The 21,022-nt window shown below is 37.9% G+C and overlaps 1 protein-coding gene across 2 annotated transcripts; it reads right to left on the minus strand.

Moving 5' to 3' along the window:
- Positions 1–711: 711 nt before the first annotated feature.
- LOC133878071 (E3 SUMO-protein ligase SIZ1) lies at positions 712–19,632 on the minus strand. 2 transcript variants are annotated; one of them, XM_062316561.1, is made up of 18 exons: positions 19,498–19,632; positions 19,217–19,354; positions 18,003–18,083; positions 17,335–17,377; positions 16,190–16,262; positions 15,747–15,909; positions 15,453–15,583; positions 8,301–8,369; positions 7,264–7,351; positions 7,082–7,157; positions 6,892–6,965; positions 6,565–6,672; positions 4,901–5,062; positions 3,393–3,497; positions 3,223–3,303; positions 1,905–3,126; positions 1,049–1,431; positions 712–967 (listed from the first exon to the last, which is right to left on the minus strand). In XM_062316561.1, the coding sequence occupies exons 2-17, from the start codon at positions 19,238–19,240 to the stop codon at positions 1,286–1,288; spliced, it is 2,646 nt and encodes an 881-aa protein (XP_062172545.1). In that variant the 5' UTR covers positions 19,241–19,354; positions 19,498–19,632; the 3' UTR covers positions 712–967; positions 1,049–1,285. The 2 variants fall into 2 exon arrangements, with proteins under 2 accessions (XP_062172545.1, XP_062172546.1); XM_062316562.1 differs by lacking the exon at positions 19,498–19,632 and having other exon boundaries at positions 18,003–18,096; positions 19,217–19,332.
- Between the last annotated feature and the right edge of the window lie 1,390 nt (positions 19,633–21,022).

Consider the following 21,022-nt stretch of genomic DNA (forward strand, 5'->3'; position numbering starts at 1 on the left):
GCCAAATTCCGACCAGTTTGGCCAGAATTTGGCACAGTATCACTAGATTCCAGCTAGTTTAGTTAGAATCTAGTATGTCGAAATCCAGTAAAGGTGACCGGACGTTGCCAAATTCCAGAAGAAATTTCCAAATTCCAACAATCGACTGGATTCCAACCAATGCCGGAATCTGGATGTCAAAATCCGACGACGGTTGCTGAATTTCACAATGATCAACTGCTTGAACGTGAAGGTCAACCAAGTCTAAAAAAAATGATTTCTACTTTCAAAAATCATAAATCATTTTCTGAAATTTATTAAACATTTTTTGTCCATCAAAAATTATTTTCAAGTTGACTATTATTTTCGCCTCTACCAAACACTGAAAAATGACAAAAACATTTTTCAAAAAATATTTTACGCCGAAACAAACGAAGCATTAGTTATTGTCAAGTACCTTCCGTTACTACTTTTCAAAAAAAAAAAAAAAAAATGTAGCTTGTTACGTCTGACCATCATGCACCATTCCACTTATTTCAGGACCGGTCTTTCTCTTTTTTCTTGCCTTTGGTCTTATTTTGTCAATTTTGAATTCTTGACATAGAGGATGCCCCGCTGATCCACCAAGTGCTCTCTACCTGTCAAAATGGAGTTCTAAACAAGCATAAAACCTAACAAACTAAACCTACCAGTAGATAGCAACATGAAACACTCCCGAGTAAAAAGATCCACTTGAAAATTATTTAATTTTTCTATAAATAAGTGAACCCAAATTAACATTTACAGGCTATTTGCTCTCAATATAAAACAGAGACAAAAAGGCAGATTATGTGTTTGTAAGGGAGGCAACCCCGCCTACACCCAAAGGTTTTAAACCAATGGATCTAATTCCGACTATCCCAAATAAAATGACTATCAGCTGTACAAATTACCAGCACTGGACCTGCAGGTCTCCATGGAGAATTGAACAGAGAAGCATGAACTAAACCTGATAAAGCAACATCCATTAGAAACACAGTTGACGTGCAAAAGGAGACAACTGGAAATGATATACAAGACGGCAACTTACCAATTGTTAAAGAAAAAATTTCGCAGGTGCCAGCACAGTTTTTTCACAAGACAAGAACAGCTTTCCTGTGTTGTTGTTCCACTGTGGATGCCTTGCACCACATCTAAAACTTCCCACTCCATGCTCAACAAATGTTTGTCGACTTTCTTTGGCTCTACTAATACTGAACTTGGGCTTATCCGACAAAATCATATGTTTTCTATCACCAGAAAAGGTTCAAACGTGGGTCCAGTTACCCTATTCTGAGTCCGACTCAATAGAAAGATACAATCGCGGCCTCACAGAACGTTTCTGGCGAGGAAAAGAAAAAGAGAGAGGGCTATCTGATCTTTGTCTACTTGATTTGTCAGATCTATCGTCGTTCATACCAAGAAGCAAAGAAGCTGCATTACGGAGAACAGAACAATCAGCCCAAATAAATCTGGAGAGAAAAAATAAAATGGAAAATTGAAGAGGGGAAAGGCAAATATTGGAGATCTCCAAAATCAAGTCCCGACACACTGCTTTTTACATGCACATTTAAGCTTCAAGACAGGATAGTTTCCTGGGATGTCCAGGCTGAAAGATGGCACCACACTCACGTAAACAAAATAATAATAAATAAACAAATAAACACCCATGTTGTATCCAGATTTCAGAACCTGGCTTCAAATCCTGAGAAAAAGGTGGGAGGAAAATTTCCAAAACTAATAGAACAATCATTCGACCAGAGACACCAGTTAGATACACAACAATGCCATGCACGCTTGTATAAAGGATCTCAAGCATGAAGGATCCTCCAAACTGCCTAGCAGGACGTGATCTCAGATAAATTAGAACAAAAGCTATAGCAATTCAAAGTCAAGTTGGAACAAACCAGTGTCAGCCAAAGAATTCAAGCCATCTTCTCTGGATGGTATTTGCTGTCTCGAATTCAATCCATTTCGAGGCGTCATCTCACCATTATTGCCGCTGGCACCACCCCCAAGCCTAAGAGAAATCCAATCCTCAGTTCGAACACCATTTGACACATCAGCCTGATCTCTCATATCATTCTGTACTGACGCATCTGAAGGCCTTGTGGGAAGAAATATTTTAAGTGAGGGATCGTCCCCAGCAAACGCCAAGGGATTATCAACCAAACCATCAAGAAAATCGGTATCAGAGCGACCAACAGAAGGATCTGGGACTAGGGTAGCAGACCCCATGGCATTCTCTGGAGCCAATGTGTAGCCATTCATTGAGGTGGAACAATTCATAGAACCATGCTGCAAATCGACTAGGCCATCTGGCACATCTGCCTCAGAACTAAACAACTGAAAACCTGGTCCTGCTTGAGTTCCAGAAGGTTGAGGCCAGAGAGGGATCCCAAATTCATCCTCATTGGCATTAAAAAGACCCAAGCATGAACTCCCACCATTTCCAAGAGTGGGATCTTCTGGGTATGTTTCAGTGATTCCGTGAGGGGAAACAGAAAAGGTTACCGCACCAGTATCACTTCGATTGTTCTTGTAAGTTCCAGAAGATATTATTAGATCATCCTCTCCTTCCGAGTCACTAAGAACAATAACTTCAGCATTTCCTACTGGAGCAGAGGTACTTCGTCCACCAAATCCATATGCTGAATCAACATTCAGAGATATAGAATCCATCTCAATCCCAGTGGTGGTAGAAAAATCAAAATTTCCACCTCCATCCTGATTTACACTTTGATCTTCACCATCCCTACCACTTCCAGTGGCACTGCTGCTCATTGGGATAACTTTCTGTTCATGGATTCCAAATTTTTCTTGTAATCTATTATCAGAAGAGGTGTTAAGATCTTCAGGTCTACTGACTTCCCAGAAGCCATTGCGATTCTTCCTTATTCCGAGCTTCAAACCAGTATGACCTTCTGAAATACCTTCCTGTTTGATCTCCTTCAACACTTCCACTTTTGGTTTAACTTCTGTATCAGGGACACAAATAGTACCATCAGGAAAATGCCAATATGCAAGATCCCCCAGATCCCTCCGTTCACTTTCATTTTTATTCTTTACACGCCAAGATCCATCAGGCTTCACCTCAATCTCCGTTACATCTTCTCCACAATGCCTTAACTGCACCACAATAATAAAATAAACCATGTTTGTTAATGCATCTCTTCAACAATGCTATGACAACCCTAGGTCCAAATAGCACAGAAAAGGTACTACCATAGTTGTAATACGATTGAAGTAAGGATCAATAATGATATTCTCCAATGCATAGTTCTTGAGACAAATGGGGCATTGCCACTGCAGCCAAAATCAAATGCTCAATTAAACACGTAAGTCACTATAAAAGGACAAAATGAACAAACTTTGCAGTACGTCTTGAAGCTTGCCTTTCTAGAACGTTGATTTATTTCCACAAAAACCTCAAGATCAAAACAACCCATGTGAGCACAAGGTTTGAATCTTCCGGCAACCTTCATTCTCGAACCACTCATCTATAAATTACATGAAGTAAATACAATCATGTTAAATCCAAATACAAATTGATGAAACTTTGAATCAAGTATTGACAGAATTACTACACAAGAAAGCCTCTGCCATTCACTTGTAGTTCACTGTACTAAAGAAAACAGTCCAATCCAATTTACAATAGATACATGAAGAATAATATTTAGTGTTTTGTATCAAAAAAACTTAACGTATATTCATGTGCTACAAAACCAAATGGTCATAGCAGCAGTATATTCACACTATATGCATACAGTGCTTGAAATCAAAGGTAAAAAGGCAGGGAAAGGGGCTAGCGGAATAACTCATTCCACGTGGCACTACTACTTTTCTTTTCTTGTACCACTACCAGCGTATTAAGTATGCAGCAAAAAGTTATAATTAAAATTATATACAGAAAAAAAAATAAGTTAGAAGTCATTTTTAATCTAGATTTTGCCACAGGAAATCCTAAGAAACCTTTTTAGTAGTTATGATACAAAATAAAATCACATGGTATCAGCTTATACAGTTCTCAAGATAAAGGAATGAATATAATTATTACACTCCATTAATTTTTCCAACCAGTTGGGCTGATTCTTCCAGCAAACTTTACGGGAAAACATTTCAAACTACTTTGCATGCATTAATTGTGGTAAGCAATTTTTTTGATGTTTTGATTGTTAAGCTAATCACAAAACAGAAAAGGGAAAAAGTAAAATTTAAGAACTAACAGCGTACTTTTCTTTTATGATGAGAAACCCCTCCAAGGCAGGGTCATTTTGTGTACCCACCCCTGAAGGACAAACTCCAGACCCGTGCAAGGCGCAAACTAACAGCATACTAAATGCTTCCTAAGTAGTTAAAATTACTTAGAAGCTACACGTTAAAAATCACCAATTTTATAAAGAATCAACAGCAATGAATGAAGTTACAAACAAATTGCTCCTTAACTGTATAGTTAACAGAAAAAGTTAAAGAACAAATAATTGCTGACATATTGTATACTATCAAAAATGAAAGACCGACTCATTTGAAGAACTTTTTTTAAATATAATCAAGATAAGGCACTGAAGCAATGTTCAAGTATGCAATTTAATTAATTAGCCCACCAGAAAATTTAAGATGCTTGGTAGCTTCGAGTTAATCATACAGATACCTCTGGGAAGAGAATTATACGTTGATGCTTAAAAAAAGAGCATTTTTTTTTTATATATATATAGCAACTGTGATTGAAATACTGAGTTTGCAGCACATATGCAGATGCACTAATGTTAAAATCGTAAAAAAATAAAAAAAAAAATAAACACTACTGCTTTATCTAATGTATTATTTTTCCTGTGCACAGCGCACAGCTACATGCCTGAATTTTTATAAGTACGAATTTCACAAATTCTAAAATGTGACTTACCGGACAACGTAGATTTACGCCAAAAAAATCTGCAACAACTTCCAAATCACTGTCACTGTCAGCATTATCTGTAGTTGTTCCACCACCGATACATCGACAAACACGAGCAAGAGCATCTTCAAAATGCTCACCATCAGAATCTTTGGGAATCAAGTTAAGAATCTAGACAACAAAGGGAAAATAACATAAGAAGGTTGACTCAAATTTTTTTTAGCAATGACTAGAAGCATGTAGCAAAAGAATTTGAAACTTAAAGCTAAATTATTTACACCAGACAACAAATTCAGGAAAAACATTTTTTTAAAACAATATTTAAAGCAAAACTATGGGTGCCCCATCAGTGCACATATTCTGTGATGCAAATAATGAAGTCAGAATTTTTATTAAATAAAGCCATCCAAATTATATCCCAAAACTAAATGTGTTATTCTCTCTCTTGTCCTCAAGCATTATAGGGCTGCAATTATCAAAAGTAGATACCATGATCTGTGGACAAATGTAAAATTATCATATTCAACGTCGACATGGACTTGGTGTCCAACACAATTTATCCTTAATCCCTTATTCTATGGAATTACTATACGATGCTCATATGATTACCAATGTATATGTCTTCACCTACATATAAACAAGCCAAAGGAAGAGAATGATTAAAACAATAAATAACACCACCTTTTTAGAACAAAAAAAAAAACAAAAACCAAATATCTTAATTAGATACAATGACAGATACTTCCAAGCACGGGCAGAATGATTGCCACATTTGTAAGTGTTTGATAAGGCAACTGGAAAAATGTGTCCATATGAGTTATACACAGCTAACATGACAATATGAAACCAATGAAGATAGAAAAACCGATCACAATCAAATAGTACCAGCACTAGTTCCAAAGCACCAGCAAACCTTAAATACAAGGTAAGAAATAATTATCAATCAAAGGCTACAACCTGAATATGCTTTGTCTCATTCAAAGTGAAGCAATGCCAAAAGCATAACTGTCTGCAAACAGCTATAGCAACAAGAATCAGAAAACAAACATGATGATTTTTCTTGTTTTCCTTTTAACTAGTTTTCTTGCCTTGATTTGTATCAAGTGGTTCCGGCATGATCAGATGCTTGCAACAATTGAGATGCCAGATTAAATTAGTCCATTATTAGAGATGAAATAAGAGAGAAGAAAGCTAGCAAACCCAAATTTCACTGATCTGACTATAAAATAAAAAAGCAATGACCCAACTACACATTTAGTGTAATATACTTGGAGAGAGCGGACTGCTAGGAGCTTTCAAGATGGAGAGACTTCAGTTGTAGAGCTGAAAAATATACGATCAATTCTCTTTACACATGAACAGCGATGCATAATAGTTTGTTTATTCCAGTTTTTTATTTTTTATTTTTTGGACCTTTTTTTCTTTTTATCCTTAATAGAGGGTTTTTCTTGTATACTTTGTATTACGGTTGAAAAAACAAATGCAAGACACCCTCTAGCACATCATTCCATTAACAAAATCCACCTTCAAAATTCCATGAGAACAGCCTTTTACAGGACTGCATAGTAATTTCCTTTTCCATTACCAAGAGAAATAACCAAAGGAACTCAAAGTTTTATAGACTACAGTAAATTTTATAAGTCCAAACATCTCCAAGCCAAAAACAAAGCTACCTGTTGAACAGTTCGCCGCTTTACAATTCGAACACCTAAACAGAAAATGCGAGCATCACATACTGTTAAAGAAATCTTATTAATTCCGTCTTTTGTGAATGCTTTGATCTGAAAAAAAGAATTAAACCGGTAAATTAGACAATGAACTTAAAGAGAGCGAGAAAAAAAAAAAGATAAAAAATAGCAATCTAATAATTCAGATATGTGCAGAGCTGATGCACAAACACAAGATTACACAGAAATCTCACAAAAAATACACATGAAGTGGGACCACAACTAAGATGTTGACAACTACAAGAAAAAGTCTAAGTAGAGGCAGAAACTCACAAGTGGACCATCATCACGACCATTAGCTCCAAGCAGTTGCGCACCAGGTCTATTGATAGGACGAACAGCCATACCTGTAAGTGATTAAGAAAATATACAAGACATAAGCAAAAGTTTGGTTTTAAACACAACCTAAAGCCACAATCAGTCGTCAAACACTAGTGCAAAAGTTTTGCCTTAATCACCATACCATTGACCTGAAGATCTGCATATTGCGGCCACTGCATCCTAAATGGAACCTTGTCGTTCAGAAGCATACACCAAGCCTAAATGACAATGTCGATATGCACAAATCAACACATCTATAACTGAACAGGTCGTAGGTTCATCATACGTCATTTTATACATACAACTGTAATTTATATAACCAACCTGAACATCATATTCTTGTTTTGACAATAAGTCTTTATCCACCCTTGCGAGTTGAAACGTTTTCTCCAGACTTTGCACAGGGTTTGTTCTGGACAATTTACAGAGGATCAAGAAAAAAAGTACAAAGCCCAGATGTATTTTCAAAATCTAGTTGCAGTTAGATTAGGACATGAATTTACAGGTATGAAAAGTGTGATTTTCTATGTAAGTGTGAGTATGCATGGATTATGAAATTATTAGTTAATTGGTTGAGTAAATATCCACTTCATTACCCAAAACCAATTTGTCAGCCCAAACCTAACAAAGTTTTCCTTCCAAATAAAACACGACCAAGTGGCCCAAATACAACAAGAAAAGACAGGATCTTCTAAAGACCCACGTCACAAAACAAAATTTAAAGATTGAAAACACCATACTGCTTACAGCTGTTTGTTCCACAAATACCATTCATTTATCAACCTATTGGCAGCTAAATATACAGTTGTAAAAGGGAAGTGATTATAACAAGTGAAGATAGCTTTAAACTCTAGGGAAGACGAGAAACCATGTCCATATTATGACCTGACCATCTGTGGGAAGTCATGAAGCCAGAATTAATCACATTTTTCATTTGTCTCACAAATCCAGCAACATATATAGGATAAAATCGTCAATTCTTAAATTCCAAAACAGAACACAGTTGTAATTTGACCTCATGGTTTGCTTAGCTCAGTTAGCAAAACTATTCAGGCATTAATAAATATAAATATTTAATAGGCAGAACTTCAATGATTCATGAATATTCCAAAAAGATTATTGTGCCCGGCAAAAACCAAAAATCTTTAGCAGAACAAAGTTTCTAAACTAAACCAAATGTTTAGTCCAGCAAAACAACTGTCTACACAGCGCAATCCTTTTTCTTTTCAACAATTAAATCAAAATTTTTATTTCCAGCTTTCTCCACTTACAAACCACCAATAATTACATAACTTCAAGAGGAAGGATAAAAGATGAGGTTCATATTCAGAAGTAGAGGAAAAACAGCCTGACCCACTCACCCATCAGTTGCAATATTTGTAGTAGTCAACTTCATAGGATGTAAAGGATTTGAGATCGTAACCAAAAAGCTGTACACAAATAAACACATCAGAAATAGTCCCAAAAAGTTCATAAAATGCAAGTTATATACCATAAGGAGAAAGAAAGGAGATAGATTATGCACCATAACAACTTATTGCACAATGATGGATGGGCATTTAATGAAATGAATTTAACAAAAAGCAAATACTAAAACCAGATAAAAACTTTAGAATAACAGAAAACCTCAGAAAGCGGCAGATACTATTGACTATGATATATTATGCTGCAGTTTAGGACAAGCAAAGTCAAGAATTGTCAGAACTAAAAGAGACCTCTTAAACAAATGCCCCAAGCCTAGTATTCCAAACAGTTCTGCTTCCACATCACCAATTCCAAAACCTATACCTTATCCGTTCCATTCAATAAATAACAAACCACATCATTATCTTGAGTATCACTGCCTCTCTTTCATCCATAGCACAAAGCAACCTTAACATTATCTCAAGTTAAATAATAGAAAAGATTCAAATTGTACGTAAATACATGGTAAGTACTGAGTTCACTGCTCCCAACCATTTTTTCCTAAAATCTTGTAGTGAATTACGCACATGACAGACATCAGATCAAACATCATTCTAATGCCTAGGGCATGTATAAATCGAACAATTTTACTATTTTGAGCATGTAGCCAACGTGAGTTGAGAGAAGCACACATCCATGCATCTTCATTTTACTATTTAAGGAAAAAAAAAAAAAAGACGAGAAAAGGAAACAATGGTAATGACAACATATCATATACACATTTTTTCATTTCAACAAAGCTTTGAACACAAATCCTCCACATATCATTTTCAGGGAACCATGAATCAGAATTTGCCAGTCAGCTCCACCTAGATTTTTCTTTTCTTTTTTTGATAAGTATATTGCAAGAAAAGCGTAGAGGCGCGCAACCCAAAGTACACAGGATGTATACATGATACTCCTAATTCAAAGAGAAAGAAGCACACAAATCTAAAAAATCAGAATAAGAAGCTCCACCTAGATCCACAAAATCCTCAGTCATTTTGTTCTTTCTACAGCCTCTAGTTATTGAAGCCCAACATATTGTTCTAACATGCATAACAGCCTTACAGCCATCACATAAACTTTAACTTTCACTAACAAAGCTGTTAAAGCCATCACATAAACTTTTAACTTTCGTTGACAAATAAGAACCTCTGCAATTTATCTATTGCACACCACTATTTTTGGCAATATCCACTTTGGACAGCCTAATTATTAGGCATTAATGGGGCGTTTGGATGAGGAAAATCTTGAATGGCCCTCGTCCTTCGCCACCATTGGAGTCTGTGGCAGTTAGGGAGCCTCCGATCAGCTTTTGTCAGCATGGGTTTCTTCTTCCGCGCAGTCCTCCTTCCCCGCCACTTGAGGTGGGAGAATCTTCGTGGGGAGGTGTTTCTGTAGAGGCTGTAGGTTCTCCCAAGGTAGCGTTCGACGCTACGTTGTGCCTCCAAGCTGTGGGGATCTCCTTTGAGGGGAACATAAAGGGTTTTTTCGGTGTCATGGCTCAAGTGGTTGAGGGGCAGCATCTGGAGGTCCCAGTTTCCACTCCTAAGATTAAAGGAAATAGAGAACTACATAACCTTGAGTATGATATCAATTATGATGCTAGGAGTCTTGGTTCTACTCGGAAAATGCAAGAGGGCTCTTGCTATGATGTCATCTTGCTGAGGCTTTTTTTTTTTTTGATAAGTAGTAAATTTTATTAAAAAAAAAAAAGCGTAAGGCGCCCCTACGTACATAGGAAGTATACACAGGAACAAACAAAACAAAAGAAAAAACCCAAAACCCTAAGACCCTCAAACCCAAAACCCACATGGAGCAAACACACAAGAAGAAACCCAAATAAACCCTCAACCCTAAGACCCTCAAACCCAAATTAAACACATGAACAAACAAAACAACCCACTATGAACTGCCCACAAGAAGAAGCTCAAATAGACCCAAATAAACCCTCAACCCTAGGACCCTCAAACCCAAAAAGCACAAGGAGCATACACGCTACCAAACACGAGCCTTGCCTTTCCTTCGCCGAGAAGACACGCTTGCATTGTCGTAGTTAATAAAGCTCTTTAGATTCCACAACTCCCTCATAGCTTTGTTCTTTGGACGCCCAAGCTTCACAATCCGAAGGTGGTCCTCTTCAATGGCATCCAGAAACTCCAAAGGGGGATCCTCCTCACCATGCGACACCCCACCATTGCAAACAGCGGGAATGTCTGAGAAGCTACAACCCAAAAAGGAGGGAGAAGCAACCTTCACTGCAAACAAGTGAGGATTATCCACAAAACCCTCCTGATCACTTACTTGATCCGAAGGAACCTCCAACAGCTGCTGGGGATGAGGGACTGCTCGAGAAGAACATCCCCAAGACTTAGAGGGCCTCGGCTTCAAAAAACCCCGTCGTAGAAAACCCAACACTTGCTGGAGAAGGCCTCTCCGACTTGGCTGAATCTTGAACAGCAAGGCTACCATTCTCGGCATGGACTATAGAGTTAAGGCTATTCAACTTCTCAGCAAGTGAAGCAGTTTCAGTCAATTCGACGCTCGCATGATAGATGGCTCGTCAACAACATTTTTATCAAGGTCTCCTTGAACGAAATGGCATTTTTCACTGCAAATGTTACCATAATTGTCACCCAGGTTCTCACTGTTAAGCTTGATTTCTCTCTCCACAAAGTTACCAGGTTTAGAAACTAACTCACTAGATCTGTAATTATACTCAATTCCACAACCAGAACCAATAGAAGTAGGAAGGCTAATGAAATCTACAATTTCCATATCTGAATCACCCGCATGCAAAAGATTCTCGCTATATAGTTTGTCTTCTTTATGCTCAGAATTAAAAGGTTGATGATCAATTAGCCCATCATTAGAATTATGAAGTTTATTGCTCTCACTTTCGTCGGCATAATCACCAATTGCGGGTAGGCCACTCAAATCCTCAATTTCCATACTTAATGAAGAAAAGCTGTTGTTGTTGCAGGTCCAATACGCAAATTGAAGGAGGTATTCTCAGGCCTAGGAGCTACTAGAGGCGCCAAAGACATCACCTCTTGAGACCGCTGGAGGGAAGAGAACCTAGAGCTAGACTCGCCATTGACTAAAGTAACCAACAACGCCTCAGGCTAAGCATGAGTGGAAACGGGTTCCAAACCAGTCGACAAACCTAGAAAATCAAGATCATAAGCTACTGAAACCGACCCAAGGACTGCAGAAAATTTCTTCACCACAGCCTTAGACCCAACCTGGTTGCCACACTTGGGCTTCAGACCCAGCCCAGCCCACTTGAACCCAGAAGCTGAAACCCGGTCTAAAGAATCCCAAAGCCACTCTAGAAGCTTCTTCCATGAACAAAAAATACCCTACCTTCTTCTTCCAAGCCACGCCGTCACCTCCGTCGACCCGAGCGGTTGCTCCTCCAAAGCATAGCAATTCACCGCCAATCTCCCATCTTCGACTACCCTACACCACGCCTCCGGAAACAAATCCAAATCACCTTGCTCTAACTCCGAAGCCCGCAAACCCGGATGCTTGACAAGAGAACCAACTTTCCCCCGGACCACTTCCGCAAAAGGGGGACCGCCACCCAAATGACAAGATGAGACACCCCCCTTCTTAATCGCCTCCAATGTAGATGCCTCAGAAACCAGTGGCCGAGCCTTTAAGTCGAGAAAATAAATCATCTTCCGCAGCTCACCCACAATCCGAGACCAGGCCCATCATTCACGGCCTTCAAGGAGCCAAACAACCCCTTTATGACCACCCTCAGCAAAGGAAGCCACCTCAACGTAACGACCGGCCTTATTACCACCCCCATTAAGCTTCAAGACATTCACATCTTCCCAGAAGGACTTGACAAAATCCTTCTTCACAGGTTCCTTCAACACCTCCTCAACCGTGGCCAAAAGCCACTCAGAACCTTGGAGACCCAGAAAGATATACCCAGAAAACCCCTTCCTCCTTTCCTCCAAATGAATCTCAGTCACCTCAGCCTTCACCAAAAAGTAGAAGACTTTGGCTTCCACAGAGAATCGACACTCCATGTCTGCTGTACTGAGAAGCCTCTAGGAGAAACACCACGAAGACATACCCACGTAACAGCCTGTCGAAGAAGACTAAAGAAAACAAACCCAGAAATGCTCCAATGGAAGTTCCAACCCATTGGAGAAGACCAGTATTAGGTATATCAAATGATTGAAAGGAGGGATTCTAGTATTAGATAATGTGAAATAGCAACCAAGTGCATAATATGCAGTGGGAATAACTCCACTATGCAGGCCATCAAATCTCTTTGCAAGGGCAGGGGCACTCAAGTGCTTGGCAATTCGGGTTAGCAGGTCAGGTTCGTGTCGACCCTGCTGACCCATTTACACAAACGGGTTCAACACGAACCCGACCCGATTATTAATTGGGTTAGAACATGTGACCCGAACACGACCCGATTGCAAACCAGGTAACACGAACCCGACCTGCTAAACACAATTGAACTCGGTGTTATTTGGAGCCCCGTTCTGGTAGATCTTGTTTCTTGTGGTCATGACCCATCACCCACAGCTTGTAAAGCTCTGTACGAGATGCAATTCCAGACATTTCTAACGGATATCAACCAAATCTTGTAAGGCCCTAATACCGTTTGGAGAAGGTGCTATCGGAGGTGACGGAGATCTTGTTCTTCTCGCAGGTGACGGTGACAGATTCGCCGAGAGCGCCGACCTTGCCGCCGACCTTAATGCGCTCCTGGAGGAACTTCTCCAGTGAGGCGATGTCCATGATCTTGTCCTCCACTGGCTTCGCGCGGTCGACCATGAACGCCGCTCCCTTCTTCTTCTATGTCAAAAGGCGTGCTGTTGGTTTGGTTTGGTTTCATTTCTCCGTCAGAAATGTGTGTTTGGTTTGGTTTTGTTTCTTTTCTTCTATCTCCTTATGATTGAGGGGGAAGATTATTTGGTGGAGGAGGGCTTTCACACCGGTGGAGAAGCGTGGTGGGGATTGTGGTTTTGAGATGGGTCTGTAGGTGCGGTGATGAAAACACTAAAAGGGCCAAAAGGCGTGCGGTGTGGCTAGGGTTCTTCACTGAAGTCTGAAATCTAAATCACTATTTAAAAAAAAAAAAAAAAAAAAAAAAAAAAAAAAAAAAAAAACGAACACGATTATAAACGGGTCATAATCGGGTCAACCCGATTATGACCCGAACCTGATAATATTAAACCCAAACCCGATTTTTTCATGTCGTGTTCGTGCCGGGTTCGCGGGTCGTGTCAAAAATTGTCAACCCTATACTCAAGCCTGTAGAGTTCACAACAAGCCCAAAAATGAGTACCAGCTCTGGCTGCAATAGAGACCTCCCATTCCAGTTCTCAAGATGTTTAGTTTCAGATACATGGAGGCAAAAGTTATTTCCTTGCTGAGGGTTTTTGGGTTTTTGTTGGGGTGCCTTAAGATTTTTGTTGTGATTGGGTCTTTGTGGGTGTTTTTTTTCATGTTTCTCGCCATTTTTGCCTTTTCTAAATTTGTCTCCTTTTGTATACTTCTTGCATGCTCATGGGCGCCTACATTTTCTTATAAAATTTCTCCGCTTACTTATCAAAAAACTTTTAAGTAGAGGAAATCTAGATACCCAATAGAATGTGGATTCCCTCCCCACTGCCTTTTGCAGAGAATGTGGATTCTCTTTTAGAGAGGTTGGAATCCCTACATTCCCTTGGCTTTGAAAATTTTTTCATTCTTTTTGTGATTTTTTTGCTTGTTTGAACAATCTCAGGAAGCGACATATCATTGTGATTGATAGGTATTATATGTGCAAGAGGAATTGGGAGTCCGTGGACCATCTTCTCCTCCATTGTGAGGTCGCTTGCGCCTTATGGAATGCCTCTTTTAGTCGTTTTGGGCTGTCTTGGGTGATGCCTAGTAGTTTAGCTGATTTGTTTGCTTGCTAGTGGACTAGTGGTAACACTCAAAAGTACTGATGTGTGGAATATGGTTCATTCTTGCCTCTTGTGGTGTCTTTGGAGGGAAAAAAAATGAAATAAGTTTTTAGTACCGTGAGAGGTCGTTGGCAGAGTTCGAGTCCTTTTTCTTTTTTACTCTTTATACTTGGACAGCTGTGTTTGTAGCTCTTTGGGAGCTTAGTTTTCATAATTATGCATGCTTCGTTACCAACCGATCTCCATCTGCAGCAATTGATTTCAAGGTTCCAGAAGAAGTATGGTCAGGTAAACCGGTTGCCGTTGATAGGGCGAGGTCAAAAACAGAAGGAAAAATTCCTCACAAGAATCATCATGAAGTAGAAAAAGGAGATTGATTCAAGAGACCGTCTTCTCATCTTCATCTGCACCTGACACCAGTAGTTAGACATTTTAGTCCTAGACCTTCAAAGAAAGCCATTTTTCAAGAGTTGTGCATCATATTCTTAATCATTCCCAAATGTGGATTTAGTCGCATTCCTAGGAATCCCAACTCCCAGGTATCACATTCCTACGAATGAGAATGCCGGGGGTATGTTAGATTTCACAAACTACACGCCACGTAATTGTAACATCTGGTCCAAATATTTATGACCTCTTCATAATAAACTATGCTTTCAACCAAGATACAGAGAGTTAACACATCGAAAAATCCCCGTTGTTCTATGTCCCATCCAGGTTTTATGACCACACGAGAAAGTTATTTATGTTCAAGCCAATAAAAACCCTGCACTCTGATTTAAAAATGACTTGACAAGTTAATAGAACAATGAGAATCATATAAAATGTTCTACAGTCCAAATGAGACAATGCCACAAATGATGAAGCAAAATGAACCTTTATACTCAATCTACAAGCTACATATATATATCACAGTATTATAGTACATATGTGATGCGAAAGGATATATGCTACAACTCATAAGTATACGACCACTACAGATCGGAAACTATAAGGATTTATAGAACAAGATAAAGAACCATGCATGCACATACAGCAGTACATGAATTCCCAAAAACAATAAATAAACATGAGTACTTAGCCCCCTTCATAGTTATAGAGTAACATGCCAACCATGCCCAGTAAAAAACATGAGATACATACGGGTCAGCGCGACTAAGTCGACAGAGTTCACAATAGAATAAGTCAGGAACTGGGGGACTGCCTTCCATAGGTTTCTCCGGAACTATAACACAACCAATATGTTGCCACACATGGCATCTTGGATCCTCACACTGCCAATTAAAAAAGTAAAAAAGAGAGAGCAAAAAGCATTGCCAATTAATTTAAGATCTTAGGAGGAATTGTGATCAATAAACCACTGTGAATGAGATTGCACATCCATAGAACTTAACCAAGCATCCAGAGAGAAGAAATGGCATCAACTAATAAGTTTACCTTAATCATTGACTCCGACTCCAAAGAATTCCCACAAAGACAGCGAACCTTTGTATCTGATTGAAAGTGCTCGTCAACTTCTCCTTTGACTTTCACATTACTACTATCGGAGACACCCTGTCCCTTCGATGCTAAATCAGGGGCCCCAGAGACCTGCATTTTTCTGGAAAACAAAAGATACATGCATGTCAAAGATCGGAATGTGGAAAAAAAAAAAACAGTTAAAGCATGCCATTTGAGCAGACAGAAGGCATTATGAAGCACAAACTACAGTAAAATTATAAGTAGAAATAATACAAATCAAATAAGTAGGATAACTGTAAGAATGTCACAACATAAAAGTTTACAGAACTTAAAAACAAAGAAAACAAAAATGAAAAGCACACCATCAGCAATACACCAATCAAATCATGAAAGAAAGATATAATATACAAAACACAAACCTATACGTGTCATCTACTAGTTTTGCCACCTGTTCCTTTCCAACAGGATTCTTCTTTTCCCACAATCTGGCAACTGTAAAAAAAATAACATTAACACTTACAATTCTTACCAAAGCTATCAAAAACAATTCACATTTACAATTTATGGAACCTAAGTACAAAACCTGAAGAATTTAAGTGCATAATGCAAGAACTAACATGATTCAAAGGCATTCTTAAACATTACAGATAGAACACGCAGGTATTCAACTCCCACCACCAAGAAAGAAAAATGGCACATATGAACTAATGTGAAACACCGGAACCAAAGAACTAAAAGAAGCATGAAACCGGTGAGGAGCAAATTTGGGTACACAAGCACAAAGAACTCGTCATTCAGAGTCATTAAGATCCAGAAATGAACGAAAAAAGCGGGTCATGAAAACATAACTTGCGTCTATGCCATCAACGGCAATAAATAAGTTTGTTCAAAGAATGAACAGATAAGAACCTCTCTCATCAAAAAACAAATAATTTCACAAAATAAAAGTAAGCACATAGGATCTTCTGAGAAATTACAAACTAACCTATCTTGCAAATAAGATTTGAATTCAATATCTTGAGATTCTATGACACCAGAATCATGTCTTGCAACTTTCTCAGTTGATCACAACAATCTAAATGGAAGCATTGGGCTTATCAAAAAGAAAGTTTTTATCAAAATCTAAATGGAAGCATAGATAAAATAAGAGCCAACTAGAATGCCACAACCTACCCAAAAGAAAAAGGGTGGGGAGAAAAAAAAAAAAGGGTGGGGGGGAGGACATGCAATCTTAGAAATGTATTATTCTCTTCACTGAGCTTTATGTTTGCTATTTTGTAACATTTTTCCACATCATCTGCAGTGACATTAGAAAGAATAATAAAAACTAGAGAAATAAAGCACATAACCATCATGATTTTCCTATTCCTTTTACCCCTACCTACTACCTAGATAGCCTCTCTTGTATATTCCCTGTGTACATGAGGAGTCTTACACTTTTAATGATATTTCGATTAATTATCAACGAGAGAGAGAGAGAGAGAGAGAGAGAGAGAGAGAGAGAATAGTGGAAACAATTTTTCCATTCAAATTCATGAGGAAAACAATAGAAGAAGACTTTTACCTTGATCATCAGAGAGAATGGCTAATATCCGCTCATAAAGATCCTACATTCAACAAATTATGGACAAATCAAATTCTTTATTTCCTCCAATTTAGACATGTGGAAGAGATGAATTTTGAAGAAATCACTAATAATACATGGGCACGTAAATCGATAAGTAATGAAAAGGCCAAATTTGGCTAGAGTTTTTGTCGATTTTATATCATCCCAGCAGAAAGCCAGCCAATTCATGCCCAATTGAATACAAATTGACAGAGAGTTCTACGGTACTGACAAACTTAATCAATCCAAGCTCATACTGGCCGTGCAAAAACAGTAAGGGAAGCAAAGAGAAAGAGAGAGATTCTGAAAACAAGCATCATTTTTCAAGTACTTAAAAAAAAGGAATAAAATAGGTGCAAAAAGTGCTATTAAAAATCATAGACAGCTAGTATTGCGGATAGGAGCAAAACCTCTCTAAATTATGACAAAATTCATACAAAAGAAAAGGAGAAAACAAAAGGAACAATGAAATCCTCAAAAAAGCACTTCATATAACAAGTATAAGTCACTGAGAGTGCAAGCAAGGTTAGATGAGACCCAACACTGGGGCAGCTTTATTTTTCACACAAGACAACCATGATTGCACTGAGTAACATGTTGCTAGTAGCAATAAATCTGCATCTCACCTGCTTCTTCCCCTGCTTTGAAAGACCTAATTGAGTAAGCACATCTTTGAGCTCTTTTATTCGAAAATATGATAATTTATCCTACAAGAGGAAACTGAAAGTTGTTATTGAAATCACTCCAAACAGAAAAACACCTACCAACAATCTTAAAATACCCAATCCCAGATTCACAGGTAATAGTGAAACCAAAAGAATTAATAAACTTTGAACAGAAAAAGCAAACAGGACATGTTCTTTCCTTTCCAAATTTGAGGTTATGTTTAAAGCTAAGTGTAGTGAACTATTAATAAATTCCTTAACCACAATAACCCGACATTCTTCTTTCCAACACTGAAAGCATTTGCATCGACTCTGAAAGAAACAAATTTGCATTAAGAAAATAGATATTCTCTAATTAAAATTGCTCATTAAGGGTTCTAAGTTCATAGTTAGCAATTGCATATTTACAAGTGCAGCATGACAGTGAGAAAGTGAGAAACAGATTAACCTGGCAAGCCCAATCTATAAACATCAAACCATCTTCTTCAAAGAACAACGTAGTAAATCAATAGAAAAAAAAAAACCATGTATTTCACTTTATTCACGCAACAAATGTGTCCTGAGACTTGCTCTGCTCGAAACAACCATAAGAAGTTAACATGTTACTCTTTCTATGGATACTTAAAGACATAACTCACAGATTTACAACATATGTGCAACCATACCCGCTATATTCCACATAAGCATAACAAGCTTGATTAAAGGTTAATACCTATGGTAAAATTTTCACTTACTCAAATTCCTGCAATACTTGAATTTCCTTTATTCATCAAAGACTTACTAGGGACCGACTAACAATTCTAATAAAAGTTATCATGAGCAAGCAGGAATGAAGCCACTTGAGTTTACAACAGCACCCAACATCATTTTTGGTAATAGAAAAAGGATAACCAAAATGCTCTGCAACTAGAACACGCCAAAACTGCTCTACATAGGCTGCTTTCACTAACAATAACAACAATACCACGCGCATTAACTAATTGGCCAAATTCTTAATACTAAATTAAAACACACCACACAATTTCACGATAGTTCGAATAAACTGCACAATTACACAGCATAACTACATATTTACAGGAACAAAATTAACACAAACATAAACAGAGTAAATTTTAAAAGTTTCAACTGTGTACAGTGTACAATTAAACAGAAATATGCATAAAGTGGCTAAATACCTTGCAACTAGCTACCAAATCCATTTCGTTACCCAAAAAATTAAGCCCCAATCAGTACAAATCCTTAGCCAAAACCACGGATTATCAGCCAGCAAAGGAACAAAACCAGCGCATGGTTTCCCGAAAACAAGAATCGATCTAATCAAAGAGCACAAAAATTAATCAAATTTCAAAACTAAACCACGGAATTACCAAACAGGAAATGGGAAACAAAGGCTCCAAATTCGGTGATGAAACCGAAAATCTAAACTCAAAATACAAGGAATCGATTGGAATCTTACGTGCGCGAAGGTATTAAAGACTGATGGTGAAGAATAGGGTTTGGAAGCTCACGCCGACTCTCTCTTTCCCACTCGTCCCTGTTGTCCGCGTTTGCGTTCTTTTTTGACCGAGACCCCAGCCAGAGAACCACTTCCCCATTAACAAAGTTCGGACCTATCGACGATTATTCAATCCAGTTTATGACAGGCACAGGTCCGGGTTGGGTTTCAGTGCGCTCACGTGTAAGGTGCTATTATATAATTTTATTAATTATTACTCTTTACTTTCCACGTGGGAATGTCTATAGTGCGGACCTTTTTCCCAGTGACAAGGTTATGTGCCACTGCGATATTGCCACGTCGGCAATCTGGAAAGGCAGATGGAAATCCGATGGATATCAGAGGCTCGGATGGTCAGGCCAATTGAATAATAGCTCACCATCAGATTTGCATAATCTTTTTCTTTCTCTAAATGCTACACCTATTGAATGACGTCACGAGTATTTCTCTTAAAAAATTTTCTGGTGCGAACCCAGCCCATGATGGTATTGACGTGGCATGATCAAAGAGGCGTAGGAAAGTCCATGCGTGGGCCAAGTTAAAAGAGGAAAAAATAAGGCAGGGATGGCACCAACCTCCTGGTTCTCGTTGGAGCAGTATAAGCGGTCGGTTATTAGAGTATACAATCGGTTGTGATTATTTGGTCATAAACGTAATTATAATCGGAGTATTTAATTATCCTAGTTTCAATAATTGCAATCACAATCGGTTGTGATTTTTACTAACTGTCGGTTATCCGGTATTCATATATTGTTCAATCTTTTTAAATTTTTTTTTTTAATTCAATATTCAATGTTAAATTTTATTCTATTTGTGATGCTTCTTTTTCTTTTCTTTTTTTTTTCCTTAAGCATTGTGTGATGTTCCTTGGAAAAATAGTACTAGAGTAGCTATTGTTAGAATTTCTATTGTGCGCATAAATCCAAAATAAATAATAAAAAAATAAAACATATAAGCAAAAATAAGTCTTTGACGAGAACATTAGGTAATTAAGTCATGTCATGGTTTTGGGTTGTTTTGGTTGAAATTGAGTTGTGAACATTTCGCTGAATCTTCCATGACCAATTAAGCCAGTTCACATCCTCAATTTCTCGTAACAATGATTTAGTGTGTCGCAGGAATTGTAAAATATATTCTCATAACAATGATTTTGTTTATGTAATATATCTATATAATAATAAAGTTTGTCATTTTGAGCTTTCTACTAATGCTCGGAGTTCTAATGTTGTTTTCATTAGTTTATAATAAATTATTGTTAGTTTATAATAAATTATGTAAACAATAGCAAGATGTTGAGATCCTTTCATCATATTATAACAATGGGTTTTATATTTAATTTTAAAGCATGTAATAAAGTGGGATCAAATAATGATAACGAAAAATTCATAATTATAATTATATATAATAAAAAAAAAATTGGTTTACTCGATTATTAACCGGTTTTTTAAAATTCTATAACCAGTAACCGCAACCGAGTACCCAGTTA

The sequence above is a fragment of the Alnus glutinosa genome, chromosome 9 (assembly GCF_958979055.1).
Source record: "Alnus glutinosa chromosome 9, dhAlnGlut1.1, whole genome shotgun sequence".
Lineage (NCBI taxonomy): Eukaryota > Viridiplantae > Streptophyta > Magnoliopsida > Fagales > Betulaceae > Alnus > Alnus glutinosa.